The sequence below is a fragment of the Anarrhichthys ocellatus genome, unplaced genomic scaffold (assembly GCF_004355925.1).
Source record: "Anarrhichthys ocellatus isolate YVR2014 unplaced genomic scaffold, GSC_Weel_1.0 scaffold12, whole genome shotgun sequence".
Lineage (NCBI taxonomy): Eukaryota > Metazoa > Chordata > Actinopteri > Perciformes > Anarhichadidae > Anarrhichthys > Anarrhichthys ocellatus.
In genome coordinates, this window is record NW_022280042.1 from 7,418,218 (window position 1) to 7,440,806 (window position 22,589).

Below are 22,589 nucleotides of genomic sequence, written 5' to 3' on the forward strand. Positions count from 1 at the left end.
GCTGAGAACAGCCTGGGGTAAGCCCTGCTTTCCCTTCCTGAGCCGTCGGATGGTTTGCCAGAACCTCCTTGAGGCCAACCGAAAGTCCTTCTCCATGGCCTCCCCGAACTCCTCCCATGCCCGAGTTTTAGCATTCGCGACCACCGCAGCTGCAGCCCTTCTGGCCTGCCGGTACCCGTCAGCTGCTTCAGGAGACCCCTGGGCCAACCAGGCCTTGAAGGTCTCCTTCTTCAGCTTGACGGCTTCCCTCACCTCCGGTGTCCACCACCGGGTTCTCGGGTTGCCGCCACGACAGGCACCGATGACCTTCCGGCCACAGCTCCTAGCGGCCGCGTCCACAATAGAGGCTTTGAACATGGTCCACTCGGATTCCGTGTCCCCAACCTCCCTCGGGATGTGTGAGAAGTTCTTCCGGAGGTGGGAGTTAAAGACCTCCCGGACAGGGTCCTCCGCCAGACGTTCCCAGTTCACCCTCACTACACGTTTGGGTTTGCCGGGTCTTTCGGACCGGTTCCCCTGCCATCTGATCCAACTCACCACCAGGTGGTGATCAGTTGACAGCTCTGCTCCTCTCTTCACCCGAGTGTCCAAGACATACGGCCGCAGATCAAATGATACGATTACAAAGTCGATCATTGATCTCCGGCCTAAGGTGTTCTGGTACCAGGTACACTTATGAGCCACCTTATGTTCGAACATAGTGTTCGTTATGGCCAAACCATGGCAAGCACAGAAGTCCAATAACGAAACACCATTCGGGTTCAGATCGGGCAAGCCGTTCCTCCCAATCACCCCCCGCCAGGTTTCTCCGTCATCGCCCACGTGAGCGTTGAAGTCCCCCAGGACAACTATGGATTCGGTAGGCGGCGCCCTTTCCAGGACCCCTCCCACCGACTCCAAGAAGGCCGGATACTCTGAACTGCTGTTTGGTGCATAAGCACAAACCACAGTCAGAGCCTTGCTCCCCGCAACCCGTAGGCGCATGGAGGCGACCCTCTCGCTCTCCGGGGAGAACTCCAACACAGCGGCGCTCAGCCGGGGGCTCGTGAGTATCCCCACTCCCGCCCGGCGCCTCTCACCCTGGGCAACTCCGGAAAAGGACAAAGTCCAACCCCTCTCCAGGAGCTTGGTTCCAGAGCCAACGCTGTGTGTGGAGGTGAGTCCAACTATTTCTAGCTGGTATCGCTCCACCTCCTGCACCAGCTCCGGCTCTTTCCCCGCTAGCGAGGTGACGTTCCACGTCCCTAGAGCTAGTCTATGCCGCCGGCGATCGGCATGCCCGGGCCTCCCGCCCGACCCGCCGCCCGGTCTGCATAGCACCCGACACCGATGCTTGTCCCTGCGGGTGGTGGGTCCACAGGGTGGCTGCTCCATGGTGTTTATTCGGGCTGAGCCCGACCGGGCACCATGGGCAAAGGCCCGGCCACCAGACGCTCGCCTACGAGCTCCCCTCCTGGGTCTGGCTCCGGGAGGGTGCCCCGGTTTCCCTGGTCCGGGCGAGGTGGCTGTAGTCCGTGGGCTAACTATCATAGGGGACTCATCCACATGAAGGCCAAGAGGCTAATGAGCCTCAAGGGAAGATCAATAGCACACAGTGTAGATGGTGACTCACTATAATAATGATTAAGAGACGCCACATCTCCAATCTCCTATTTTGGGACCGCAGTGAGTTCGGCAATTAATAAAGCCAAATTTATAGTCAATGTTAGTCACAAGTAATAAATCCCTTCATAAGTCCCTTATTATGAAATGCAACATTTGGGAATTGGTAGTGGTTTTGATAGAGCAGCGGGCACCAACCACGCACTGTCAAGGGGGGAAAAATGTCCTTTATTCATTTTGTTAAAGATGCGCTCTGTCTGTGAGCACGGGAAGATTTAAGTTTCCACATCACTATTGACCCGTGGCTATGTTCCGCCCTCAAATGCAGACTGGCCAATCATAGCGTAGCATCAATCAGCTCTGTCCAGGGTCCAACAACCCTCTGGCTCTGGTTAAACTATTACTCTGGTATTGTGGTCATGCTCGTTACCCGGAGAGGTTGGAAGGAGAAAACACGTAGCAGAGCATGTTAGCACATCATTAACTAGTTATATACTAGAGTGAGACTTACAGTAGGTCAAATAAATGGTGAGATTTTAAAAAGCAGCATGCATTAAGGGAACAGCAGAGCAGCAGATTCCTACCTTCACTGGCGTGTCTGTCCCTGAACGGCATCTTGGAGTTGGTCCCGAAGCCGTCCACGTCATGTACGGAGGAGGCTCTGCGAATACTGCACACACTCTCCCTGGAGGCGGTTGGAGTAAGGCCTGGGATTGACGGCGCTGCAGTGAGCGTGTCCTCCTTGCTCCGGTGGTGGGTCTGGGTGATGGTCTGGTCCGGGTACGTCCGATCCCAGGGGTCCTTGGGCGACGAGTGGTCCAAGGGCCCGGAAACGGGGGTGGAGCAGTGGCTGGGGCCGATGAGGGCGCGGGTGTCGTTGGCGTAGGAGGGGCTGCAGCTCTCGCGGGTGGCGGGGAGCTGGTAGTCGCGCGTCGCCACCGAGCCGTCGCTGTGGCGCGGGGAGTCCACCGTGACGGCGTCGGGGTCTTCCTGGGGCAGCGACTGCTTGCTGATGCCCAGGAGAGGTATGGCCGGGAAACGGAAGCGAAAGAATCTCCCTTTGCCTGACAGAGAACAGAGCAATGAGATTACCGTCAAATGATTCCATAAAAACAGGTTAGGGGCAATATGGTATCGCATATAAACATAAATCTAAGGCTAAGCAACTTATTTGACAGCATAATGTTTATGGTCGTTTTTAATGAGCCAGTGGGATCGACATACTGTACCCCCCCCCCCCGCTTATATCTCGTAGTTGTTTGCCAACAGCACGGAGGAGCCTGCCAACGCAGCTATCTTAAAAAGAGTCTGGCAGATCAAAACAAATGCCCGCTCTTCCTCAGGCACTTCATCAATCTTCAATTTCCCTTCAATTATTCATGAGGGAGGACATTTGGTGGAATGTTAGAATGGCAGTAGTGCGTTGAGGAGTCGGTCCTGTAAAGGATTAAGTGCAGGATTCTAACGAGCGATTGATAGCTCCCGGGGAGATGAAGGTGAAGCTAACACAACGCCATGTTTCGGGCTCTGCTGCCGTGGCAGTAGGGAATGTTATGCAGGAAACAGAGACTGTAGTACAATATCGGCAAACCTGTCTTGAGAGAGACACTTGCAGGACTTCACATATGGACGGCAAAGCGTGGCCTGCATGTTGTGAATCATTTAGTTGCTAGAACATATGCCATACATATCAGAGTGCTGCGTTACTGCCACCATGCAAACCAAGTCCCTTCATGAAAGCATGGACCAGCACACCTGAACAAGTCACTTCTTCACGTCCCCTTTGTAGGCTTTGCTTGAGCAAACTACTGCACATCGTATTTGACATGCACGATCTGCAGAGTGGACCAGCTACGGTTGTATCCAGGGACACAACGGGTGGTAAAATGGATCGAGGCTCAGAATGGAGCAGCGTGCATCTCTGTCTTCCTCACTGCTCCTTGTATCGGGGTGAGACAGAGACACGCAGTACAATGCTCAGTGTAGCCGTGTTTAAATTAAGTCTTGAGGCAAAAACTGATGGCGCCGGAAATTACATTTTGCATTTAGTTCTGTGTCATCCGATTCATCAGTCCGAGTCAATTTATATTCCAAAGAGCCGGCACAGTACAGCAACATTGACATTTTTCCAAATGAATAGCGCAGCTGCAGCATCCGACGTTTCCGACAGTTTGATTTAAATGCTGGCCTCGACTTTTAAAAATGACACCTTGACAAAACAACGAACGGCTCGAAGCCATGTTTCTAATTACTACGCCTAGAGGATAAACATATACGCCGCAAATCCTTTAATTAGCTCACAACTCAGTCACGGTGTGTGCTGAAAACGTTGTATGGAGCTCTATTTAATTGTCGTACTGAAAGGGCTCCGATTGCGTGTGTGTGTACAGTACACGTGTGCAATCACTCTCACCACTCTCATTCTTTCCCTGCAAAACAAACTCACCGGCAGCTTTTACACAACTGACAGACGCACACTGGCCCTTGTTGCTACGATACCAGGCAGTAATATTTGCATTGAATATTAATTGGGCCCTCGGATCCCCGTGTTGGGGAGTGAAATGTCTTTCTGTAATGCGAGCGTGATTCAGATGTCAGGGAGAAGTGGAAAGAGGACAATAAAGCGGCCTCCTTTGGTGAAAGCGGGACAAAGGCGGCTTTGTAGCCTTTTGTTTCCGTTTCTTGTTCTTGGGATTCTGAATTAAAATCTGCGGTGTAGTTAACGAGCTTACTCACAGATTTGCATGCCGTAGTTTTCACCTGGGCTCCCAGTCCTCCTATTACTCACCAGCTGTGGAGTTACATGAGTAATTCTGCTGTGTCCCTACTTTACCCCACTCATTTAATGAGTTTCTGTATAAGACAGTATGCATCTTAGGCTATGCTCACACGAGTAGACAAAAACAGACTTATGCTAAGACCTACACCTTAAGTTCAGGTTATGCGACTCTCCAGCTCAGGGGTCGTTAAGTTCCCTCTCTAAAAGAGAGTAGGGAATTAATGGTTAGAAATGGCTGCTATGATGAGGTGGCAGATTAGCTGTATTCATCACCAGCTGTGACAGCGTGTGGCTGGTATAGTTTCTAACTTGTGAGTACGTGTGAGACATCATGGCAGAATCCTGTACAACCGCAGAGGAGGTGTTGAGTACTTTGCCAGGTGTCCGTCTCCGTCTGGTGTCTCTAGATCTGTTAAGCTTTTGGATTCACATAAATGTCCCGTATCATAAACTTACTGATGCCCACTTCATTGTTGGATGTCTACAAAGTGTCCTACATTTTTACCCAACACTAACTTAAATGAAGAACAATGCACAGCCTTGTACACCTCAGAAATTCTGAAATCCAAAAAACATTTTCACACCGCTTTCCCCTTTAGAACGGTGACCTAAATGACACTCATCTTTGGTGTGAGGAATGAGGGATCGGTGGAAGCCACATCGGAGCAACAATGGGAGAATGGCGGCAGAATGGATGGGTTGTTGGCGAGCGGCGGAGGCAATCGATAATCAGCACCCTCACTCCCCAGAGGGCGTCTAGATAATGCAACACATGGATCGTCACCTCCTCACAGCTCCTGCAGGCAGCTGCTCCTACACGTACTGAGGAGCAGGGGAATAGCAGCACCGCCGCTTCCGTTCGGTTCCATTTACATCTGTAGATGTTCGTTCATCTGCGGTGTTCTCTTAGATTATGCAGGTTTACATAGTCTGCGATCTCTGTCCGTCTGCAAATGCAATACTAGGTCCCTGGAGTTAACGGAGGGAGGGCTGTGATGGAATGAGGCTGAGAAATACCAACTCTCTCCGGTGAAGCATGCCACGGCAGAGAGGGACGGTGTCCGGCACCGAGGCTCAACCCTGTAAACATATCTAGACTCACCGCCAGATTGGCAGAGATGCCCACTGAGATATCCAGACAAACAGTCTTGAATTCATAGAGGCCTGTTTCCAGCAGGGATAGCCCGCAGAGTGAGCAATTAGCTCCCATAACAGAGTGAGAGGAAGGCCTTATCAGTGACACTCACACTCACTAAGCAAAGGTTACACGTTCACGCATGGTTTTGAGAGTGTGCACACAAACGCACGTTGGCAACACTTGCTTATATACTCACACGCTTCACAACTCACCCCCCTCCCCCCGCGAGGCAACGCAGCCTGTTAGAGGCCTCACCCAATTACAGTCATCTAGAGGCGACCTCTGGTCCTCCATGCTGCTGCTTTTTATGTCACGGCTAGAGAGTGGAGATAGAGAGAGACGCGGAGGAGAGGGCGGGGGGGGAATGGCATTCAACGCCATTACACCGACAGCTCTGGGAGAAGCGCTATCCGGCGCCGCTCCAGAGGTTCATCGGGCCATCGTGGCAGGCTAAGAGCCGTAATTGGGCCAGACCTTTAAGACGACGGCAGACTAAGACATCGGTGTCTGCTAAACGCTGGTGTCAGAGAGCGCCCCCTCTGTGAGAGTCACACAGACACAAATCTGGCGCCCCAGCCCACACGCACACTCCCGATAACTGCCATACGTCACGCTGTCTCTCCAGCTCTTTCTCGTCTTTACTCACGTTGGTCAGCTTTGGATGGCGAGGTGTGGTTGAGTCTATCCAGCGAGTCGCTGCTGCCTTCCTCCAGGACGTGGTCGAAGTTGAGGATGAACATCATGACCACGCCCTCCTCGTTCTTCACGGGGATGATATGGGTGGTGCACAGGAAGGTTGAATCTGTGAACAGAAAACGAATGTTAGCGATGGGTAACAACATTTATGCTTTGTGTTTGATGGACTGAATTTAAAATGCTTAACTTAATTATTTTTTGTCCGAAACAAAAATGGTAAAAACCTGATCAAAGACTCAAAGTGACAGCTTTTCAGATACAGTGCGGTTTGACCCGAGAGCTTCCCATTAACACCGACATTCAAACGTCTTATTCAAAATAAAGCTGTGTGTGCGGAAAGGCCTGGTGCAGGAATGAAGGCGAAAAGGTCAAGAGGTCCACTGAGAGGAAAGCCTCTAGAGCTGGATGAGTTCATACCTCCAGACACACCCCAGAGAAAACATCCTGCTAACACCAACGCCTCATCCACTTACTTCCATACTGTATTACTGGACGACATCCAAAGTCATCGCACGAACAGCAATGCACACATGCAACGTATGCCCGGCATGCATTTCCCAAAATACAGCAAGCAGGAATGTCTCTCCCCCTCTGAAGCTCCTTTCCCACCGGACACAAAGCCCTCCAACACACACGAATGTCATTCATATCGTGACTTTGCAGTGGTCACAGGTGTTTATCGGCTCCAGTTCCCATCAATGAAAAGAATGTAACATCCCAGATACTGTACATATTATACTATACCCATACGGGCAATGGTAAAGGAGTCTCTCGCCATATTTTAGCAGGTGTTTGGTGAAGTGTTCACAATCTGAAGGGAAAGAAAATGAGTTGCTTTCAGTTCTTAAACCCCAATTACTACAGATGCCGAAGGCGTCACAACGGGAGGTGAATCTGCTAATGCCTCATATCTAAATGTTCAAAGTTTATCAAAACAGCAGACAGGACAGATGAAACAGAGACGCTCTTTTCTCCGCTTCATCGTAGGATCGCTCAGAAAGTAAGAAAAAGAGATAGTTGTTGAGCCGTTTCTTGCTTGCTATTAATAACAAGTTTCAACAGAGGTATCTCTGGCTGGATGGGATGAACAGAAGCTGCGAGCAGGAGTACTGGTGTAGAAAAATGAAATGTATTAAGTAAATTCAGAATTTAGTAATTAAGTTATAAATAATGACCGTGGAAATCTCTCCCTCACATTAGGCTCTTAGTCCTGCTGTCACCAGGAGGCTATTTATAGCTCGCCCAGCGGGCTCCCGGCCTGCAGCGCTGCTTTTCTGGGGGAACACAGAGACACGGACACGCTGCAGTTCTGACTCCACTCAGACAGAAATAATTGCAGGATTTCGGTGTTCGGCCATTTTCTCGTATTGTATCGACGGCCTCCAAAATCTGGTAACACTCTACGACACCCATGACTTATGACGCATTATATACAGACGTAGCACTGTGTAGTTAGTCATAAAAAATGATCCCAGTCTCCAAACAGCTTGTTAATGGAACAATGGTGGATCGATACTCAGCATGAGCCGGTACGATACGGTGCATCACAGACCCAGTAAGAGTGTTACCTCAAATCCTATTGTGCAGCAATAATATAAAGCAACCGTTTCACCAGACCCGGGTTTGATTTATGCTCTGGTGAGCCCCGGTTCTGCTGGGCTGAGCAGTAACCGGGCCCTAGCAGTACATCAGTGTCAGCAGGAGTGGATGGAGCCATTAATATCAGTCAGGGGGAGATGGGGGGGGGGGAGTCCCCACTCGAAGTGGAGGGGTCCCTCTCTCCTGGCGCTAAAGGGAATACATACATTTGTCCTACCTACCGATTTAGAATTCTTGTATTTATTAAATAAAAATAGTTCAGCACTTTTATGTCAGCAGCCAGTTTGTTGACAAGAAAGTAGAAACATGTCGGTTTTATCTCCACACCGAGCATCAGCGCTAACGAGGAGCGTCCTGTTGAAATCCTGTTGCTTTGTTTGCAAATCAAAATAAAAAACAAAACAAAAAAAAAAAAAATGATGGAGTGCGTTTCCATGGAAACAACAGAGCGCTCCAGAGAAGAGCAAACTCCCGGTGCCGAGTTTCATTCGTCTCCGGCACCGAGGAACTTCAAGATGTTTCTCGATGTGAAGCGAGGGCTTCAGTGTGCGTCAGTTAACGGAGAACTCGGAGAACAGCGGGAGCTGTTCAGCAAACTTTACTCACGTTCCAAGTGAGAGAACTTGAAATGCTCGATACAAGAAATAAAGACGTTCAGCGCAGCACACGAGTTCACACACTCTGCAGAGGGTCATGTCAACCTGTGGGCACGCTTCGGGGGGGGGGGGGCTAACCCCGGCTTTGTAAAGCAATCTGTGTGCAAGCTCCAAAAATAAGCCTTGGAAACCACAGGCATTTATAATTCATAGGAGCCAAGTATTATGTTCTAGAAAGCATAATGGTTGGACCAGTTTAGGCAATATAAGAATGAGAGGAGGCTCCGTGTGTGTGTGTGTGTGTGTGTGTGTGCAGCCGAGTCTTGCGGGTGGTATTTTATGTTCATTTCATTCCCAGGTTCGGTTGGGGTCTGAATCGTGGATGTTGGATAATAAAGAGTCCTATAAAGACAAAACAACAGTTTAATGTTTTATTCCTTTGCTTGCTTTGTGTGTCGGCTCCGTCTACCGCACCACCTGCTATATGAGAGCACAGTGTGCCGCTCAATATCATTTAAAATTTATTTCCTGAATTAACTTGGCGTTAACAGAATGATCACCTTAAACGTGCTGCCTAACATAACCTCATTTTGAGCAGCGTGTACTGTAAATCCAGCCGATTGGATTTTCTACTGCCTTCTCTCCGCTTCCCTGCTGTGCACGTCTCCCTCCCAGAGAAAGGAGATGGCTGCCCAGCTTCTCCGCAGGAAGGCCGCCTGATGCGTTTTAAGTGGACAGATCAAACAGATCAGATGCAAATTCCTGCTCGTCTGCCTGTCCCGCCTCGGCGGAGGGTCAGAGACAAACACACTAACGTGCACACACACAGACACTCAAGCAAACAGAAATAACATTTACATTTGTCAGTTGCACACTGCCGAAAAGAAACGCGCACAGACTCTAATGAGGCTCACAAATCTCAGTTCAGCACGCACGCACACACACACACACACACACACACACACACACACACACACACACACGCTCGCTCACACACAGCATTAATTAGCAGAATGTTCTCTGTCCAACTACATCTAATAAGCAGGCGATGGAGCTGCTTTACACGGTGCAGTGTAATGAGAGAACGCACCTTTGAGGGGAACTAAAAGGGCTTTAGTCGGAGCGTCTCTGACCTGAATATTTATAGGGAGCTGCGGAACAAAACAAAGAGCAGCATCCCAATGTGGAACATCAGGTGGCATCTTCTTAAGAAATGTATTTAGCAAAAAAAAACAAAAAACAATGACCTTCTTTGTGTATTAAAACACAGCATGACTCAGCGTTCTTCGCAAAAAACGCAAATCCGCTGTCACGGACGGGTGGACTGAAAACAGAATCTGTTCTTTTGCGAGGACGGCGGATGGGAGTGATGACTTTTGTGAGAGAGGAGAATAATCTCTCATCAAGGTGAAAGTGAGCTGATAAACACGGAGCTGCCAATCATCCACAGAAACATCACAAAAACCCAGAGCCGGCAGCGGCCTGACGAAGCCTGCTCCATTGTCGCACCGGACCCGTCGAGCCCCGCGCCTTAAGCCCGAGAGGAAACGAGACGCTTATTGCTTTGAACATTTTCCACTCCACTTCATTTCCTCCCTGACGCGGCGCGGCCCACCTGGATTAATAAGGCTACCTGGTAATCCGTCTCCACACAGATGGCTCGGCAGGATGACGGCACAGCGTGGCATCGAGTGGCATCAAGCCAAATCACAGCACGCTGAGGGGCTCTTTGAAAGGTTCTCAGACCAGAGCTGCATTGTTCACAGACTCTTTTGACCGAGACACTGCTCTGGTACTGTGGGGAAGATTTATTCGTGGCTTTTTTTACCTTGAGGTTTGGACTGAAAGCAGCGCCGCTGTTGGACTTTGGGGTTCACACGAGGACACTCTTGTATTGGACCGATACAGCACTGACCAACTGTTCCCACTGTGTTGTGCCTTCATTACGCCCCACCACACACACACACATTAGGAGTTGGTTCATTGAGATAGGCAGGAGGTGGTTTCCAATTTTACAGTTGGAAACCATCGCAGAGGGAGAGAGCACCACAAGATGACGTAGTTTAAAGCGCGCCAGTTGAATCTCAGATTGTGAATGTTATGTTACACCATAGCGTGCATCTACAACACTTTAGGGCTCTCTGAGTTTTGTTGCAGGAAAAGTTACAACTTTATCCTCAGTGCATGGTGACCTCACGTAAACCCGTAATATGCGATAAATCCAACGCAGCTTACAGTTGTGGACGGAGGAGAGGACCAAAATACATTATTTCATCTGAACAGTTTTGCACACTGTGAGGAAAGTTCATAGGCGGTGCAGTGAGAGGAGTTCTAGTTTCACGATGCTGGAAATTTCATTAGATTCCATTTCCACTGTCAATAATTAAGACAATGCAGCACAATCCGCGCTCACGGTGGAACGGTAACGTAGCGCACACACACACAGATCAGTTAGTGCGGTTTACATGCATTACATCAGGCCTCCCTGTCTCTCTCCCCCTCTCTCTCCCCCACACACACACACCAGTTTAACATCTGCTGACGGGTTACGTCTGACAGTGATTGTGGGATTGTGGCACATGGGAATCTTGATAGCCCTCATTTGGAGAAACCGCTGCCAAGAGCATCGCCGTCAAAATCATTCTAAATTGCAGCCTGTGCTTTTCGCCCTGGCCTAATAGGCATGGTGAGTGTATGCGTGTACACACAGGTGTGTGTGGGTGTGTGTGTGTGACAATGATGCGAGCTTGGCCTCCAGCAGCAGAGAGCTGTTGGCTGGTGCTGTGCTGCTCGAGGGGCTGGAGTGACATCTCCTCCTCGTTTGCCTGCCCCTCTGTCTCTCTCCATCAGAAGCTCAGCGGGGAGCGTCTTCCCGGCTAATCGGCATATCAGCTGATCCGGGTCGCTCCCTGACCCTGCGTTCGCATGACAGCGCGTCGGAAATCAATCACTGCTGCGCTAGCTGTGCCTCCTCAACAGAAGGTGAGCAAAACAGCAGGACGACGAGTGGTAGTAAAAAATAAAAATAAAAGTTAAATTGAAGAATTGACCTTGGGGGAGGAAGGCTTATTTTTTTGCCTTCCATTCTGGGGAATTGTGATCCCTTCCCCTTACCCCCCCCCGGGAACATTCAGTCGTGCTAAGAGCTGTTTAACTCCGATGCCGGCTCTCTAATCCAGGATGGCTACAACATCATCAGCGGCAGCACGGTGGCCCGGCTGTTTGGGGGGGGAACAGTCCCAGAACCCAAAAAGTCCCATGTAAAAATCACTGCAACACTCAAACTCTGAGGCTTATATCACCACAAACGTCATATCTTCTGAACGCTCTGTGCTAGACAGAATCAATGTGGAGAGTACATGCCTAAAGAAACCAAGGCATTAGACAGTGGGGCCGGATGTTGTCAGTGCATGATGACTTTGAACAGGACTTAATCACTTGGTCTATTATTTCGGGAGACAGTTCTTTTAATAGAAGATCACACACGCGAACCTCAAGGTCACTGCGTTGTGTGAAAGTATCCAGGCGTTAGACACGTCCCATTATGAGCCGTGAGAGGCTGCTAAACGATCAGATGACAAGATATTCAAGTGCACTCAAAGTCAGGCAAGGGTTTAATATCTTCAGCAGGGCTTTAATTTCAAGCAGAGACGATTAATTCATCGAAAATAAGTTTGAGTTCAATTAGTTTTGAAAGAAAATATGAACTGGTGCCGTTTTATTAAAGTATATCCAAATACAAATCTATCTTGGAATTGGCGTAGATCACAATGTTTACACGTTATGGACGTCTTCATGAGGAGTTAATCGAAGGCGATGGAGCAAGTCCGAAGCAATCCACGGAAGACAACAAAGCCTTGCACAGCGGCACAGACGAGAATAACCCGTCTGAAGCTTTAGGCACCGTGCGGTGTCGCTGCAAAAGGTTATCTGGGAGATCACGGCGGGTGACGGATGGCTCTGCGGACCCCGTCAAACACCAAGCTGTGAATGGTGCCATGGCTACACTCTCAAGTGGGATTATTTTCCACAATCATAACTATAAACAGACGGTGCAGCAAACAAGATACCGCCACGTAAAGTGACTTATTTTCCAACACGTCTAATCAGAAGTCCCGGACTATGTGGACAGATGTCTACGTGTTCATTGTTAGAAGCTAAAACTACGTCAGATTAGGGTTTTCCTAAAAAGCGGCTGTAGTGTGTGTACTGGTAGTTCAGTTAGCTGATAGCGGTTAGCCAAACACACCACCCAAAACAGTAGAAGTGAGCCGCAGAGCAAGAGAATTCATTACAATCAACTATAGCAGTACTTTTATGCAATAACCTCATCATGGGATGTACCGTTAGTGCTCCTGATGCTGAAACAAAGTCCATTAAAAACACTGCAAGAGGCTGACAGGCTCCACTTCCTGTCACCCTTTACTCCTCACAGCGCTGCAATACTAAATCACTTTTGTCTAAATGTCAACGCAGCAGCCATCCGTGTACACTTCCACCCACAGTGAACGAAAAAATACAAAAACAAAGTGAGCGCCGTGTCTCAGGAGGACAAAGACGAATGGGAAGCCTCCATCACGGAGTGGGACCGTCTGGGGTCCAACGCCTTGATAAGATGTCAGGTTGAGTTGAGAGTACGACGGTCTGTGAAGAAGCAGGCCGGGGGCCGCGGGCCATCCCCTCTGATTCTAAGAGCTTGTTGATTCAATCTCCATCATGATGACTCCGCAGGCGCCGCGCGGAGGGCTGATCCCTGACCAGCATTTAGTGGTGGGCCGATTCACAAACGCAGCTTTCACCTAATTCAGCGGATAATGAGGTTTGAGTCATATGAACATGGCCTAAAGGGGAGGAGTCAGGAACTCCAAGCAGCGCGTCGTGGAGAGAAAAGGGCAGATGAAATTATATGTTTATGAATACTTTGAGCTGTTTAGAAAGTGACCGCACGTTAACCGACAACCACATGAATTAAAACAATCCGGTCAGAATGTGATCTGATGAATAAATGGCTGTTCATTCACAGACGTGCTCATATCCAATCTGTGAATGAGAGGAAAGCCATAAGTATGGAGGGGGGGGGGGTTAACATATTTACCGTTAAACCGTTTAACTGCGTGAGACACGTTGTGTTTTTTTAATAAATATATAATCTGGGAAAGTAATCTGCCTTGCTCACATGCAGCTGCTCATTTATGAGATATCTCCCATGCACGGAGCACTGTGGTGTACAGCTGTGGGAGGGGGAGGATCACTGAAGGAATGGGTTATTGATCCGAAAGACTGTTAAAAAGAAATAAATGCAGGGTTTTATGAATTTCAATCTGACCGAGGACACACTTACTAATTCATATTCACGGCCGCGTCGTGTGCGGCATTTCTTTTTTAACAAATATGTGATTCAAAACAACTGTGATGCTTGTTTTTTCTTTTTCTCTCAGATTGTGAACGATCATCTTGGAGTCGACACATTTTATGTGGAATGACGACGATGAGTAATTACCACTAGGAAGCAGCAATATATCGAGCGCCAATAAATGAATATTTATCATGATAAATGCACAGTCCACAACTGAACTCTCTCAACTATTGAACTTTTCATCAAGAGCCATCATCAGGTCAATATCTTACTTTGTCCGATACTTTGGTTTGTGACCAAATAGCTGCAAAGCTAAACAACGGAGCAGAGTAACTGCAGACCTTCTAGGGAAAGAACAATCTGTATCTCCTCTTGCTGGCAGCCCGGAGAAGCCATTGAAGAAACTCATTATAAATGAGATCCACTGTGAGGCGTGAAGGCAGAGGAAATCGAAGCTCTCGCTACAAAACAAATCGGTCCCTGTCACTTCAGATTGGGAGCGGGGGGGGGGGGGGCTTGCTCATTACACTCCTTTCTCTCAGTCACATGAGAACTGATGAGAGCGAGCAGGACGGCCGTGTTCAAAGCCACACTCCATTTGCAAAGGATCTCTTTCACTTCATGTTACCGGTGTAGTGTCAAAGCACGAGGGACCTAGAACGCTAGATAACCAAGCGGTCTGCTAGTTAGCTTCACTGGTTACAGACAAAGTTGTCACTCGTGTGGCCATGGCGATGAAGCATTACGTTGTTAGTTTACTCTGGCTCTCTGCGCTCCGTAGCCTTTCTGCTCAACTGCTCGTTTCACTCGTTACTCAAAAACCTTCACCCAAGTGGGTCTGCGAGTTGCCGTAAGTCGGTTCAAGTTCTCCTGCTACAAAAGATCACAGTGCCATCGGTACACATGAAAATGGCAATTATTTCTACTGGCAGTACAGTTGACGTATGCGAGATATCTTCACTTTTTCTCTCTTGCCAGCTCGCTCACTTAATCCCTCACAGTGACGCACACAGCGTCACACTCGAACGCTCCTCCTCACACTCCCTCCGTCTCATTTATATTGCCTAATTGGGTCTTTTTGTTGCCCCCCCCTCTCTTTCCCACTGCATCCGATCCTCCTCCTTTCTTTCATATCCATACGTCTTTCACAGACACAAGCTGCCCACTGTGTGCGCTCAAACAGCTGAACCAGAGACTGTGAAAGAGACTGCAGGACAAACAGAAGGAGGGTTTGTCTTGTTAGGATTTAGAACGGTCGCACCATCGAACTGGCCCGGGTCACATCGTCATCACTCATCATGTCCGGCTTCCTCTGAGGCTACAGAGCCTCATCGACTACTTACTTGTTATTCTTAAGAGCAATTCACACCATTTGCAACTTGAGTTACACCGGCAGCATCTACACTGTAGGACTATGAAATGTCCACGGTAAAGACACCTTCGATACCACGAGTGATGTCATCGCTGCTCAAGGCCAGAGGCTCCAGGCTACATGAGCTTCCATTAGCATTACGCACCCGAATCTCTGATACACACTCATCACGATCTGAAGTTTCTGCATTGATACGAGGCATTTTAAAAAGGCACAAAACTCATCTCAGTGACCACCGCTGAGGCAAGACTTAAACCTATTTATAGCACGACATTTTCAGTCTCATTTGCTATTTGCAAGTGAAAGCTTTGACCATGTACTGAGCTTGAGGATTTCTTGCTACGCCGAGGCCCCTGAGAGTCGGCAGTTCAGAGGGGAAAGCGAGACACCGATTATTCTATTTGAATCACTGAAGGTTGAGGCCAACAGAGCAACTGTTGCTGAGTAAATATGCAGGTTTGTGTTTACTCTGGGATTTTTGAAGCCGTTCGTAAGACGAGGTGGAAGACAATAAGTTCAGTGTATGGTTCAACCTGACATCTGAAACAGGTGTTCTTTAAAAGGGAAGCTGGTTGTGGTTCTCGGCCGGCTCCTGCGTCATCATTTGCATTAGATGAGAAGAGTTCGTGTCATTTTGCAAATCAAATTAGCGCTCCATTAGCATTTAAATAGACCTTTTACAAAACCCTGCCAGAGCAAAACAAACTCAAATCCAAAATCTTGGCAACGTTCCAGCATTTACTGTAAGGCCCCATAATGGAGGGACTCTGTCAGTGCTAATTGAACACTATTGCTCTATGACGGCCCCTCTGCAACAATTTAATGACATGTTTGGCTCCAACCTGATATCTTCCTGGATGGACAATGCACCATAAAGAAAGTGAATATCTATATAGTGAGAATAGCTGGAGTTTGAAGCGCAGCAAACAGCTCAGCAGTTAAATGTCAAACACAGGGCTTTGGAATAAACTTAAATGACAGCGACTTCTTTTATAGAGGTCGCCCAGATAGGAGCACTGGGAGGCAAAAGGACCGGTGGTTCTGCGAAGGCACAAATCAGAAAGCATTAACAATGTGCCGGAGATTGTGCTGACGAGCAGAATCTCCTTCACGGACTGTAAAGGACAGCGGGCGGCGCATTGACGCAGACCCCGGGTCATGGGATTAAAAAGAGGAAGATTGCCTTGCAGAAACCCCAATGGTCCACCACATGGAGAGCAATCAGCTCGCCGCAGTGACATTTCTCCTGGAATCCCAATACAGGAGAGGATGGAGAAAGGGCCTGAGAGCTGTGTGTGTGTGTGTGTGTGTGTGTGTGGTGGATAAACGACTGCATATCTGTAATGATATTTCCCAGCATTGCGAGGAGAACCAACAAGCAAAGAAATAAAATTGTCTTCAGCATGTTCTGAATCTCTTGACATAAAGGCTGCCTTTATTCATAAACAATAAATACAGACTTCCATTCAACCACATCCTCCCCTTCTGGGCGATAAGCATTCTGTACCAGCTCTCATATAAAAACACTCTCTCTGGATGTGGTACATGTGGTACAACAATGCATAAAGAGCACAGTGCACGGTGACACATGATTCTGGGGGCAATGGAGGTCCAGTGTGTCCACAGGGATTCCTCGACTTTAGCTTTGGTTGTAGAGTTGCGATCTACTTCGTGATCACACTATTATTGTCATTATTTAATACTGTAGGATTCATCACACAGCCATACTTGCTTATTAAAAAAAAGGAGGCTATTGGAGCAGGTGACCTTCCCTGGAGAAGCTCTGAGTCAGGTGAGAGGAAAACACCGAGGTAATTAGAGGCACGGCATACAGAATGCTAATGAGGCCTTTTCTACCCGCGACGGGGTCCGGCGGTCAGAAGTCCTCCAGCTCTTTTTAACCAAGTCTCCTGTGAAGGGAGGGCGTCGGGGCTCTCATTGATTTCCTCTCAACAATGCACCGGTTTTGAGGATCAATACAACATAAAGGTATTTGTGTCCTCATTAGTCCTGTTCGCTCAGCGGATCGATGCAGACTGAACCCCCAGCTCGACTTGGCTGACACCGCGGCGGCCTCGAGAGGCATCAGACCTGTTACGGTCTTGTTTGAAGCACTTTAAACCTTTATCTCGCCAATAGCACGGGATGATAATACTCCATCATGAGTCAATGTCCTCCGTTCAAAACTTAAGTTAACTAAAAGGCATCGGTATGAACGGTAGAAGAGCATCACCCGTCCTGAACCTGGGTTCCCCTAAGGATGCTGTTTGGTAACGTGTCTTAACGCCTTCAAAAGATCTTTGTTTGGTTAATTAGTTCAACAAATATTCCCACAAGGCTCCGGCATAGCTTCGTCTTGTGGTAATGCGATACTGTTCACTAATGAGTGCTCACTAATGGCTCCTTCCTGCGAGCTCATTTTAAAAACAGAACATCTCCAGAATGCTCCTTGAAGGTGCTTCTAACTCTGCAAAAAGTAGAGCTGGGCGATATGGTAAAAAGAGCTTTACAAGAACGTTGAAGGATCCACACAAGAGAGTTCTACGTGTGTTAAAGGAACTTCGTTGGCGACAGTGTGTTTGGAAGAATGTTCCTCTATCACCAGAAAAACAGACAAAAAAATGTCTGGAACTGTCAGATAAATGGAGCGGGCTAAAGGGAAGACAATTCCCCTCTGAAATGTGGTCGAGTGTAAAGCTATAAAGTTGTACAAGACAGAACTTGGCCCTTTAGTAGATGTTAGTTCAATTCCCTGGGTATGGAATCTGTGGCAAACATAAAACAAGACATGCAGGGAAAATGATAGTATTAATGGTCCTGACTGAGCTTCTTCTGCTGCTTGTTGATGATCAGTAAGAACAATATAAAACAAAGCTATGGGTTGCTTATTGACTCCAACCACTCAAACAATAAGCTTCCATCAAGCATTTTTCAGCGACCTCATGCCACTCTTCCAACCTCCGACAGCACACATTTATGTCTGCAAGGATATTATCATTCGTCACCGTTCCGTAAACCGTCTCCCTCTCTCTCTCAGTATTAACACCATGAAGCCTAATGTCAACATACAATATAGAACAACACATGTGATCTCCACATAGCTCTGATGAAACCATTAATCCTTATTGGTGCCATATTGGAAACTTCACCTTTAGCATTATGCAAGGAGGCTCAATCATGTGATACATGCGCATGTCATTGTCGGAGGTCACCACATCAACGCTCCCTGAACGACAACAGCTGATGCGACTGGTTTAAACTTTCGCTCTGGAGCTGGCCTTGTAACTCATCAAAACAATACCAGCTGTCATGCCAAGTCATGATCTGCATAGAGTATTCATAAGCAGCATGTGCACGCCAGTCGATTATGTAAACTATGGAAAAGCTATACAGATAGTCCGTCACAGGCCTGTCAGGTCTGTAGCTGAATGAATGCAGAGTGACTGTACTGTACAGCAGCTGCGGTATTTCTTTGGAGACGATGAGAGGAGAGAGCTCACTCCTCGCTATCTCCACATGAGTCTCTAGGGAGGTGAGCTACTTCCTTCCCAGGGTGCCCTATCCAGCGCAGGCTAATGAACATGTTTCACAGTGAGCGCTTGCATCATTTCAAAACTGGACTTCACAGCAAAAAGGAAACCTTCACAGCTGCTCTCCCCCCTCCGGGATCTAAATGGGTGCACTCAGTGATTTGCTGCTGCAGAATGCTCCAGATAGAGCAGGCTCAGAAGTCAAAATGACCCACCGTGTACCTGGAGAGTGAGGCATCGTAAAAGTCACACATGTATCATGCGTATCTTGCAATAACACTGCAGGTGGGTCTGTCCTGTGCAGCACACAACAAAACCAAATATATTGCGAGGATTACTTTGAGAGAGGGAGTGACGGAGCTTCGGTGGCTCAGCCAGCGTGCAAATAACAGTAACAGCACTTCAACAGCTTCACGTCATGTGCCGCACACGCCAGCTGAGCCCCCCCCCCCCCGGCCCCCCGTAGACACGACACGCGGCACTCACCGTCCTTGCGGTGGTAGGTGATCTCCACCTTGCGCTCCTCTGAGCCCAGCAGAGCCTGGGCCACCTGGGCCACCGAGTGCCGGGTGGTGAGCTGGCCGTGCAGGAAGTCGCAGGTGCACGGCCGCTGCATGACGTCCGGCCGAGAGAAACCAGTCATCTCGCAGAAGCCGTCATTACAGTAGATGATGGCGCAGTTCTGTACGCGGGCATTGGCTATGATGAATTTCTTATCTGTAGAGGGGAGATTGAGAGAGGAACCATTGTTAATTTGAAGACCAATTTACTGTCACGATTCACTCGTTATTGAACATGTGGATATATATATATATATATATATATATAAATGAATACATTAAAACAATAAGTACATAGCATTAATATGGTGCGTGAGGTAGCTGGGTGTAATCTGTTTACATGTGATTATCCTCCATTATATTTCTTAATGGTGCTAAACCGCTCCAGTGAATAACAGCTCCATAAACCGACTGGATTGCTTGATTCTTGTTTATGAGATTATTAAAGCTTGATTATTGCATTTGTATATGATTGGAGTTATTTGACATTAAGCTTAAAATAGAATGTAATTAAGGCCACACATTTTCAGCAGTAAAGCCAGATTTATGGCACAGGAAAGGAGTCCTTTGCTTTCGTCTACGGGCCTCCAGCGTGGTGTGCAACCACACAGCACCGCAAATAATTTAGAAAAACCAAACGTAACAGGAGGATTTAATTAATAAGGGCAGTACAGGTATTTTTGTGAATATGATCTAGGAAGTTATTAAATCTCTTTAATCCTTGTTTGTGATATGCATGATTTTTAAACTACAGTAGAGGTATCCCAGCACTACAGGACTGTACAACAAGACAAGGTAAAGGGGTAATTAACTTAAAATGATTTAATTTACCTCCGACATAAAAAGGTAGAAAAAAAATTAATAAAATCAGGGGAAAATATAATTATTTCATTGCAGCCTATCTGCATCATAACCCTTGTTATTAAAGAAGGCCTATTAGGCGATTTCCTGACGCCTAAATGATTGTTCTGAGCATGCAGCAGGACGGACACAAAAGGCAGGCAGCACACCACAACGCACCCACACAGCACTGGGCACCAGAGAGACGAGGTACTCACTTTGTCCTTCGAATTTCCGGATAATGACTCCCAAAAATGTGTTTTGTGGCGCAACATGACCCCTCCGGACAGGCATGGTTCCTGGTGATATAAAAAAAAAAGAAAATCCTTGGCTTTCCAAGTCAAGAGCAAGCCGGTCTCCCCCAAAACGCAAAGTTCTAGCGGGTGACAACTGAAGCCAGAGGGGCTCCCCTGTTTTCTTTGTCACCAGTCAGTCATCCTCGTAAGAAAATCCCCCCCCCCTGTCTCTTTGTCCCCCTCCGTGTTTCCCTTATTTCAACTCCGACGCGTCCCCGGTTGAGCGCATCGCAGAGGCTCGGCCGCGCTCCTCGCCGACGTGAAGCTGGAAAGAAAGGAGTCGGTGAAACGCAGCTCCGCCAACATTTCACCGTCGCTCCTCGAAAGCACGGTGCGCGTGTGGAGCGCGCGCGCTTGTGGAGGGATCTATTGTTGTGAAGGGAGACTGATGGTCTCTGGAGCCAATGGCTGAGAGGCTGGCGGAGCGGAGAGGCGCTGCGAATAGGGGAAAACCCACATGGATGCGTAGACAAAGCGGCAGACGGAGAGATGGTAGAGGCAGGGCTGGTGACGGAGTACTGCAAGTCGTTACAGCCAGGTTAGCTTAGTGCAGACAATTGTATTACATTATAGTTTATCAAGTTCAGCCCAATTATTAAGGCCTCCCTCCGTTCGTTTCCGACCTGTCACTTTAATATCACACATTAGTAATTAAGGTAATGTTAGTTAGCTTAACTTAACCTGCTAATACTTGCCTTTATGAAGCAGAGGAGCCGCACAGCGTCACAAAACCGCGACATTACTGTTGACACTAATTAGCGATTCAATTCGCAGCACCTGCGACTTTATTTTCTGTGAGTCTCGAGGCCAACAGCGCGGGGAGGGGTGACGTCAGGGCAGTGAGCGCAGGTGTATCGCGCATGTCATTAGTGGAGAGCCCATGGTCACGATTAGGGATGGACGGGGCCGTGTTTTAAATGTCTAAAAAAGCCTCGAGGTTCTTTAAACACACATTAATGCTACAGTGTCACCGCGCGCACGAGCAGGCGCTGGCCATGGTGCTGTCGAGGCTTTTAAATGTTCCTCCCGCTGGTGGTAACAGCACCGTGTAGGACAGGGGACCACCACGGCAGGGCCAGCAAAAAAATGTGGTTATTGTGATATTTTACTGATTCCTATTTAAATAAATCCCTTTATTCAGGTAAAAGTACAATGGTATAGAGGGAAAATATGCTTAAAGTATAGAAAGTAAAAACTATTCATTCTCCAGATTCTACCCTTTCATACTAATGACTTTATATCCTGTTGGGGAGTTTATGCATGTATTTAAAATCTTAATCTGGAAAGTAAATATGTGTTTGAATAGTAACTACATCTGACTATGGCTGTCAGATCAATGTAGTGAAGTGCATTGTTTCCTTCTGAATTGTAGTGGAGTGGAAGTATAAAGTAGCACAAAATGGAAACACATACATCCTGACAGGCAATCTGGACTAAGGGTTCAATGCTCTCTCCCTCCTCTCTCTCAATTTATTCCTGCTGTTCAACTTTCCTTTCAGATCCAATTCATCCCCTCACACGCAAACAAACAACACACCCTGGTCTAGTGAAACATCTGTCCTGGTCTTACACTAGCTCTCCATCTGGTCCATTGAGAGACAGCTTTCTCTGAATAAAGCATGTGTTGTTTTGTTTCCTTGCGGCTTGTGTCCTGCCTTTCGCAAAGATATTATTAGCTGCGTTAGCGTTTTTTAGGACTGCTCTGCATTTAAAAATCAACAGTTATGATATTTGAATTCATAAAAACAAGCCAATCCACAACAAAAATTTATTTTCTTTCTCTTCCCCCCTCTCTGTCTCTGTCTCACAGCAAGCACGACTCACTGACTCACAGCGGTGAAACAGTAAAGGGTAGGCCTGCCCTTGAGTCATATCCACATTAAAGGGAATGACAACATTATTAAATTGTATTTTAGATCATAATTTGCTCACTGAAAGGACAGCTGCTGGTGACGAACAGCAATTTAACATGTAGAAGAATATAATCCTGACAAAGTGAGTAGCTCTTGCACACACTCATCAGTGTCTTTATTACTGTAGTTCAGCACAGAGGCTTAACCCTTTAATTGTGCCATCAAGAAGGCTATAGCCAAGCTAGCGACGTGCGATGTTAGTCTGTCAGTCCACCACTTTGGTCCAAACTAGAATATCTCAACAACTGATTCCACGAAATTTGTACAGACGTTTATGGTCCCCAGAGGATGAGTCCTACTGACTTTGGTGCC

The 22,589-nt window shown here is 47.8% G+C and overlaps 1 protein-coding gene across 6 annotated transcripts in view; it reads right to left on the bottom strand.

Moving 5' to 3' along the window:
• Nucleotides 1–22,589, bottom strand: part of LOC116385963 (potassium voltage-gated channel subfamily H member 7-like) — a 72,124-nt gene that overhangs the window by 19,369 nt on the left and 30,166 nt on the right. For 5 of the 6 annotated variants that reach the window (XM_031851823.1, XM_031851817.1, XM_031851818.1 and 2 more), the window contains exons 2-5: nucleotides 20,287–20,367; nucleotides 19,155–19,385; nucleotides 6,166–6,321; nucleotides 2,187–2,666 (exon numbers count right to left, since the gene is read on the bottom strand). In XM_031851823.1, the coding sequence (XP_031707683.1) occupies nucleotides 2,187–2,666; nucleotides 6,166–6,321; nucleotides 19,155–19,385; nucleotides 20,287–20,362 (943 nt within the window). In that variant the 5' untranslated portion in view covers nucleotides 20,363–20,367. Of the gene's footprint in view, nucleotides 1–2,186; nucleotides 2,667–6,165; nucleotides 6,322–19,154; nucleotides 19,386–20,286; nucleotides 20,368–21,059; nucleotides 21,157–22,589 lie in introns of those variants that run through there. The other variant, XM_031851822.1, reaches the window with a different exon arrangement.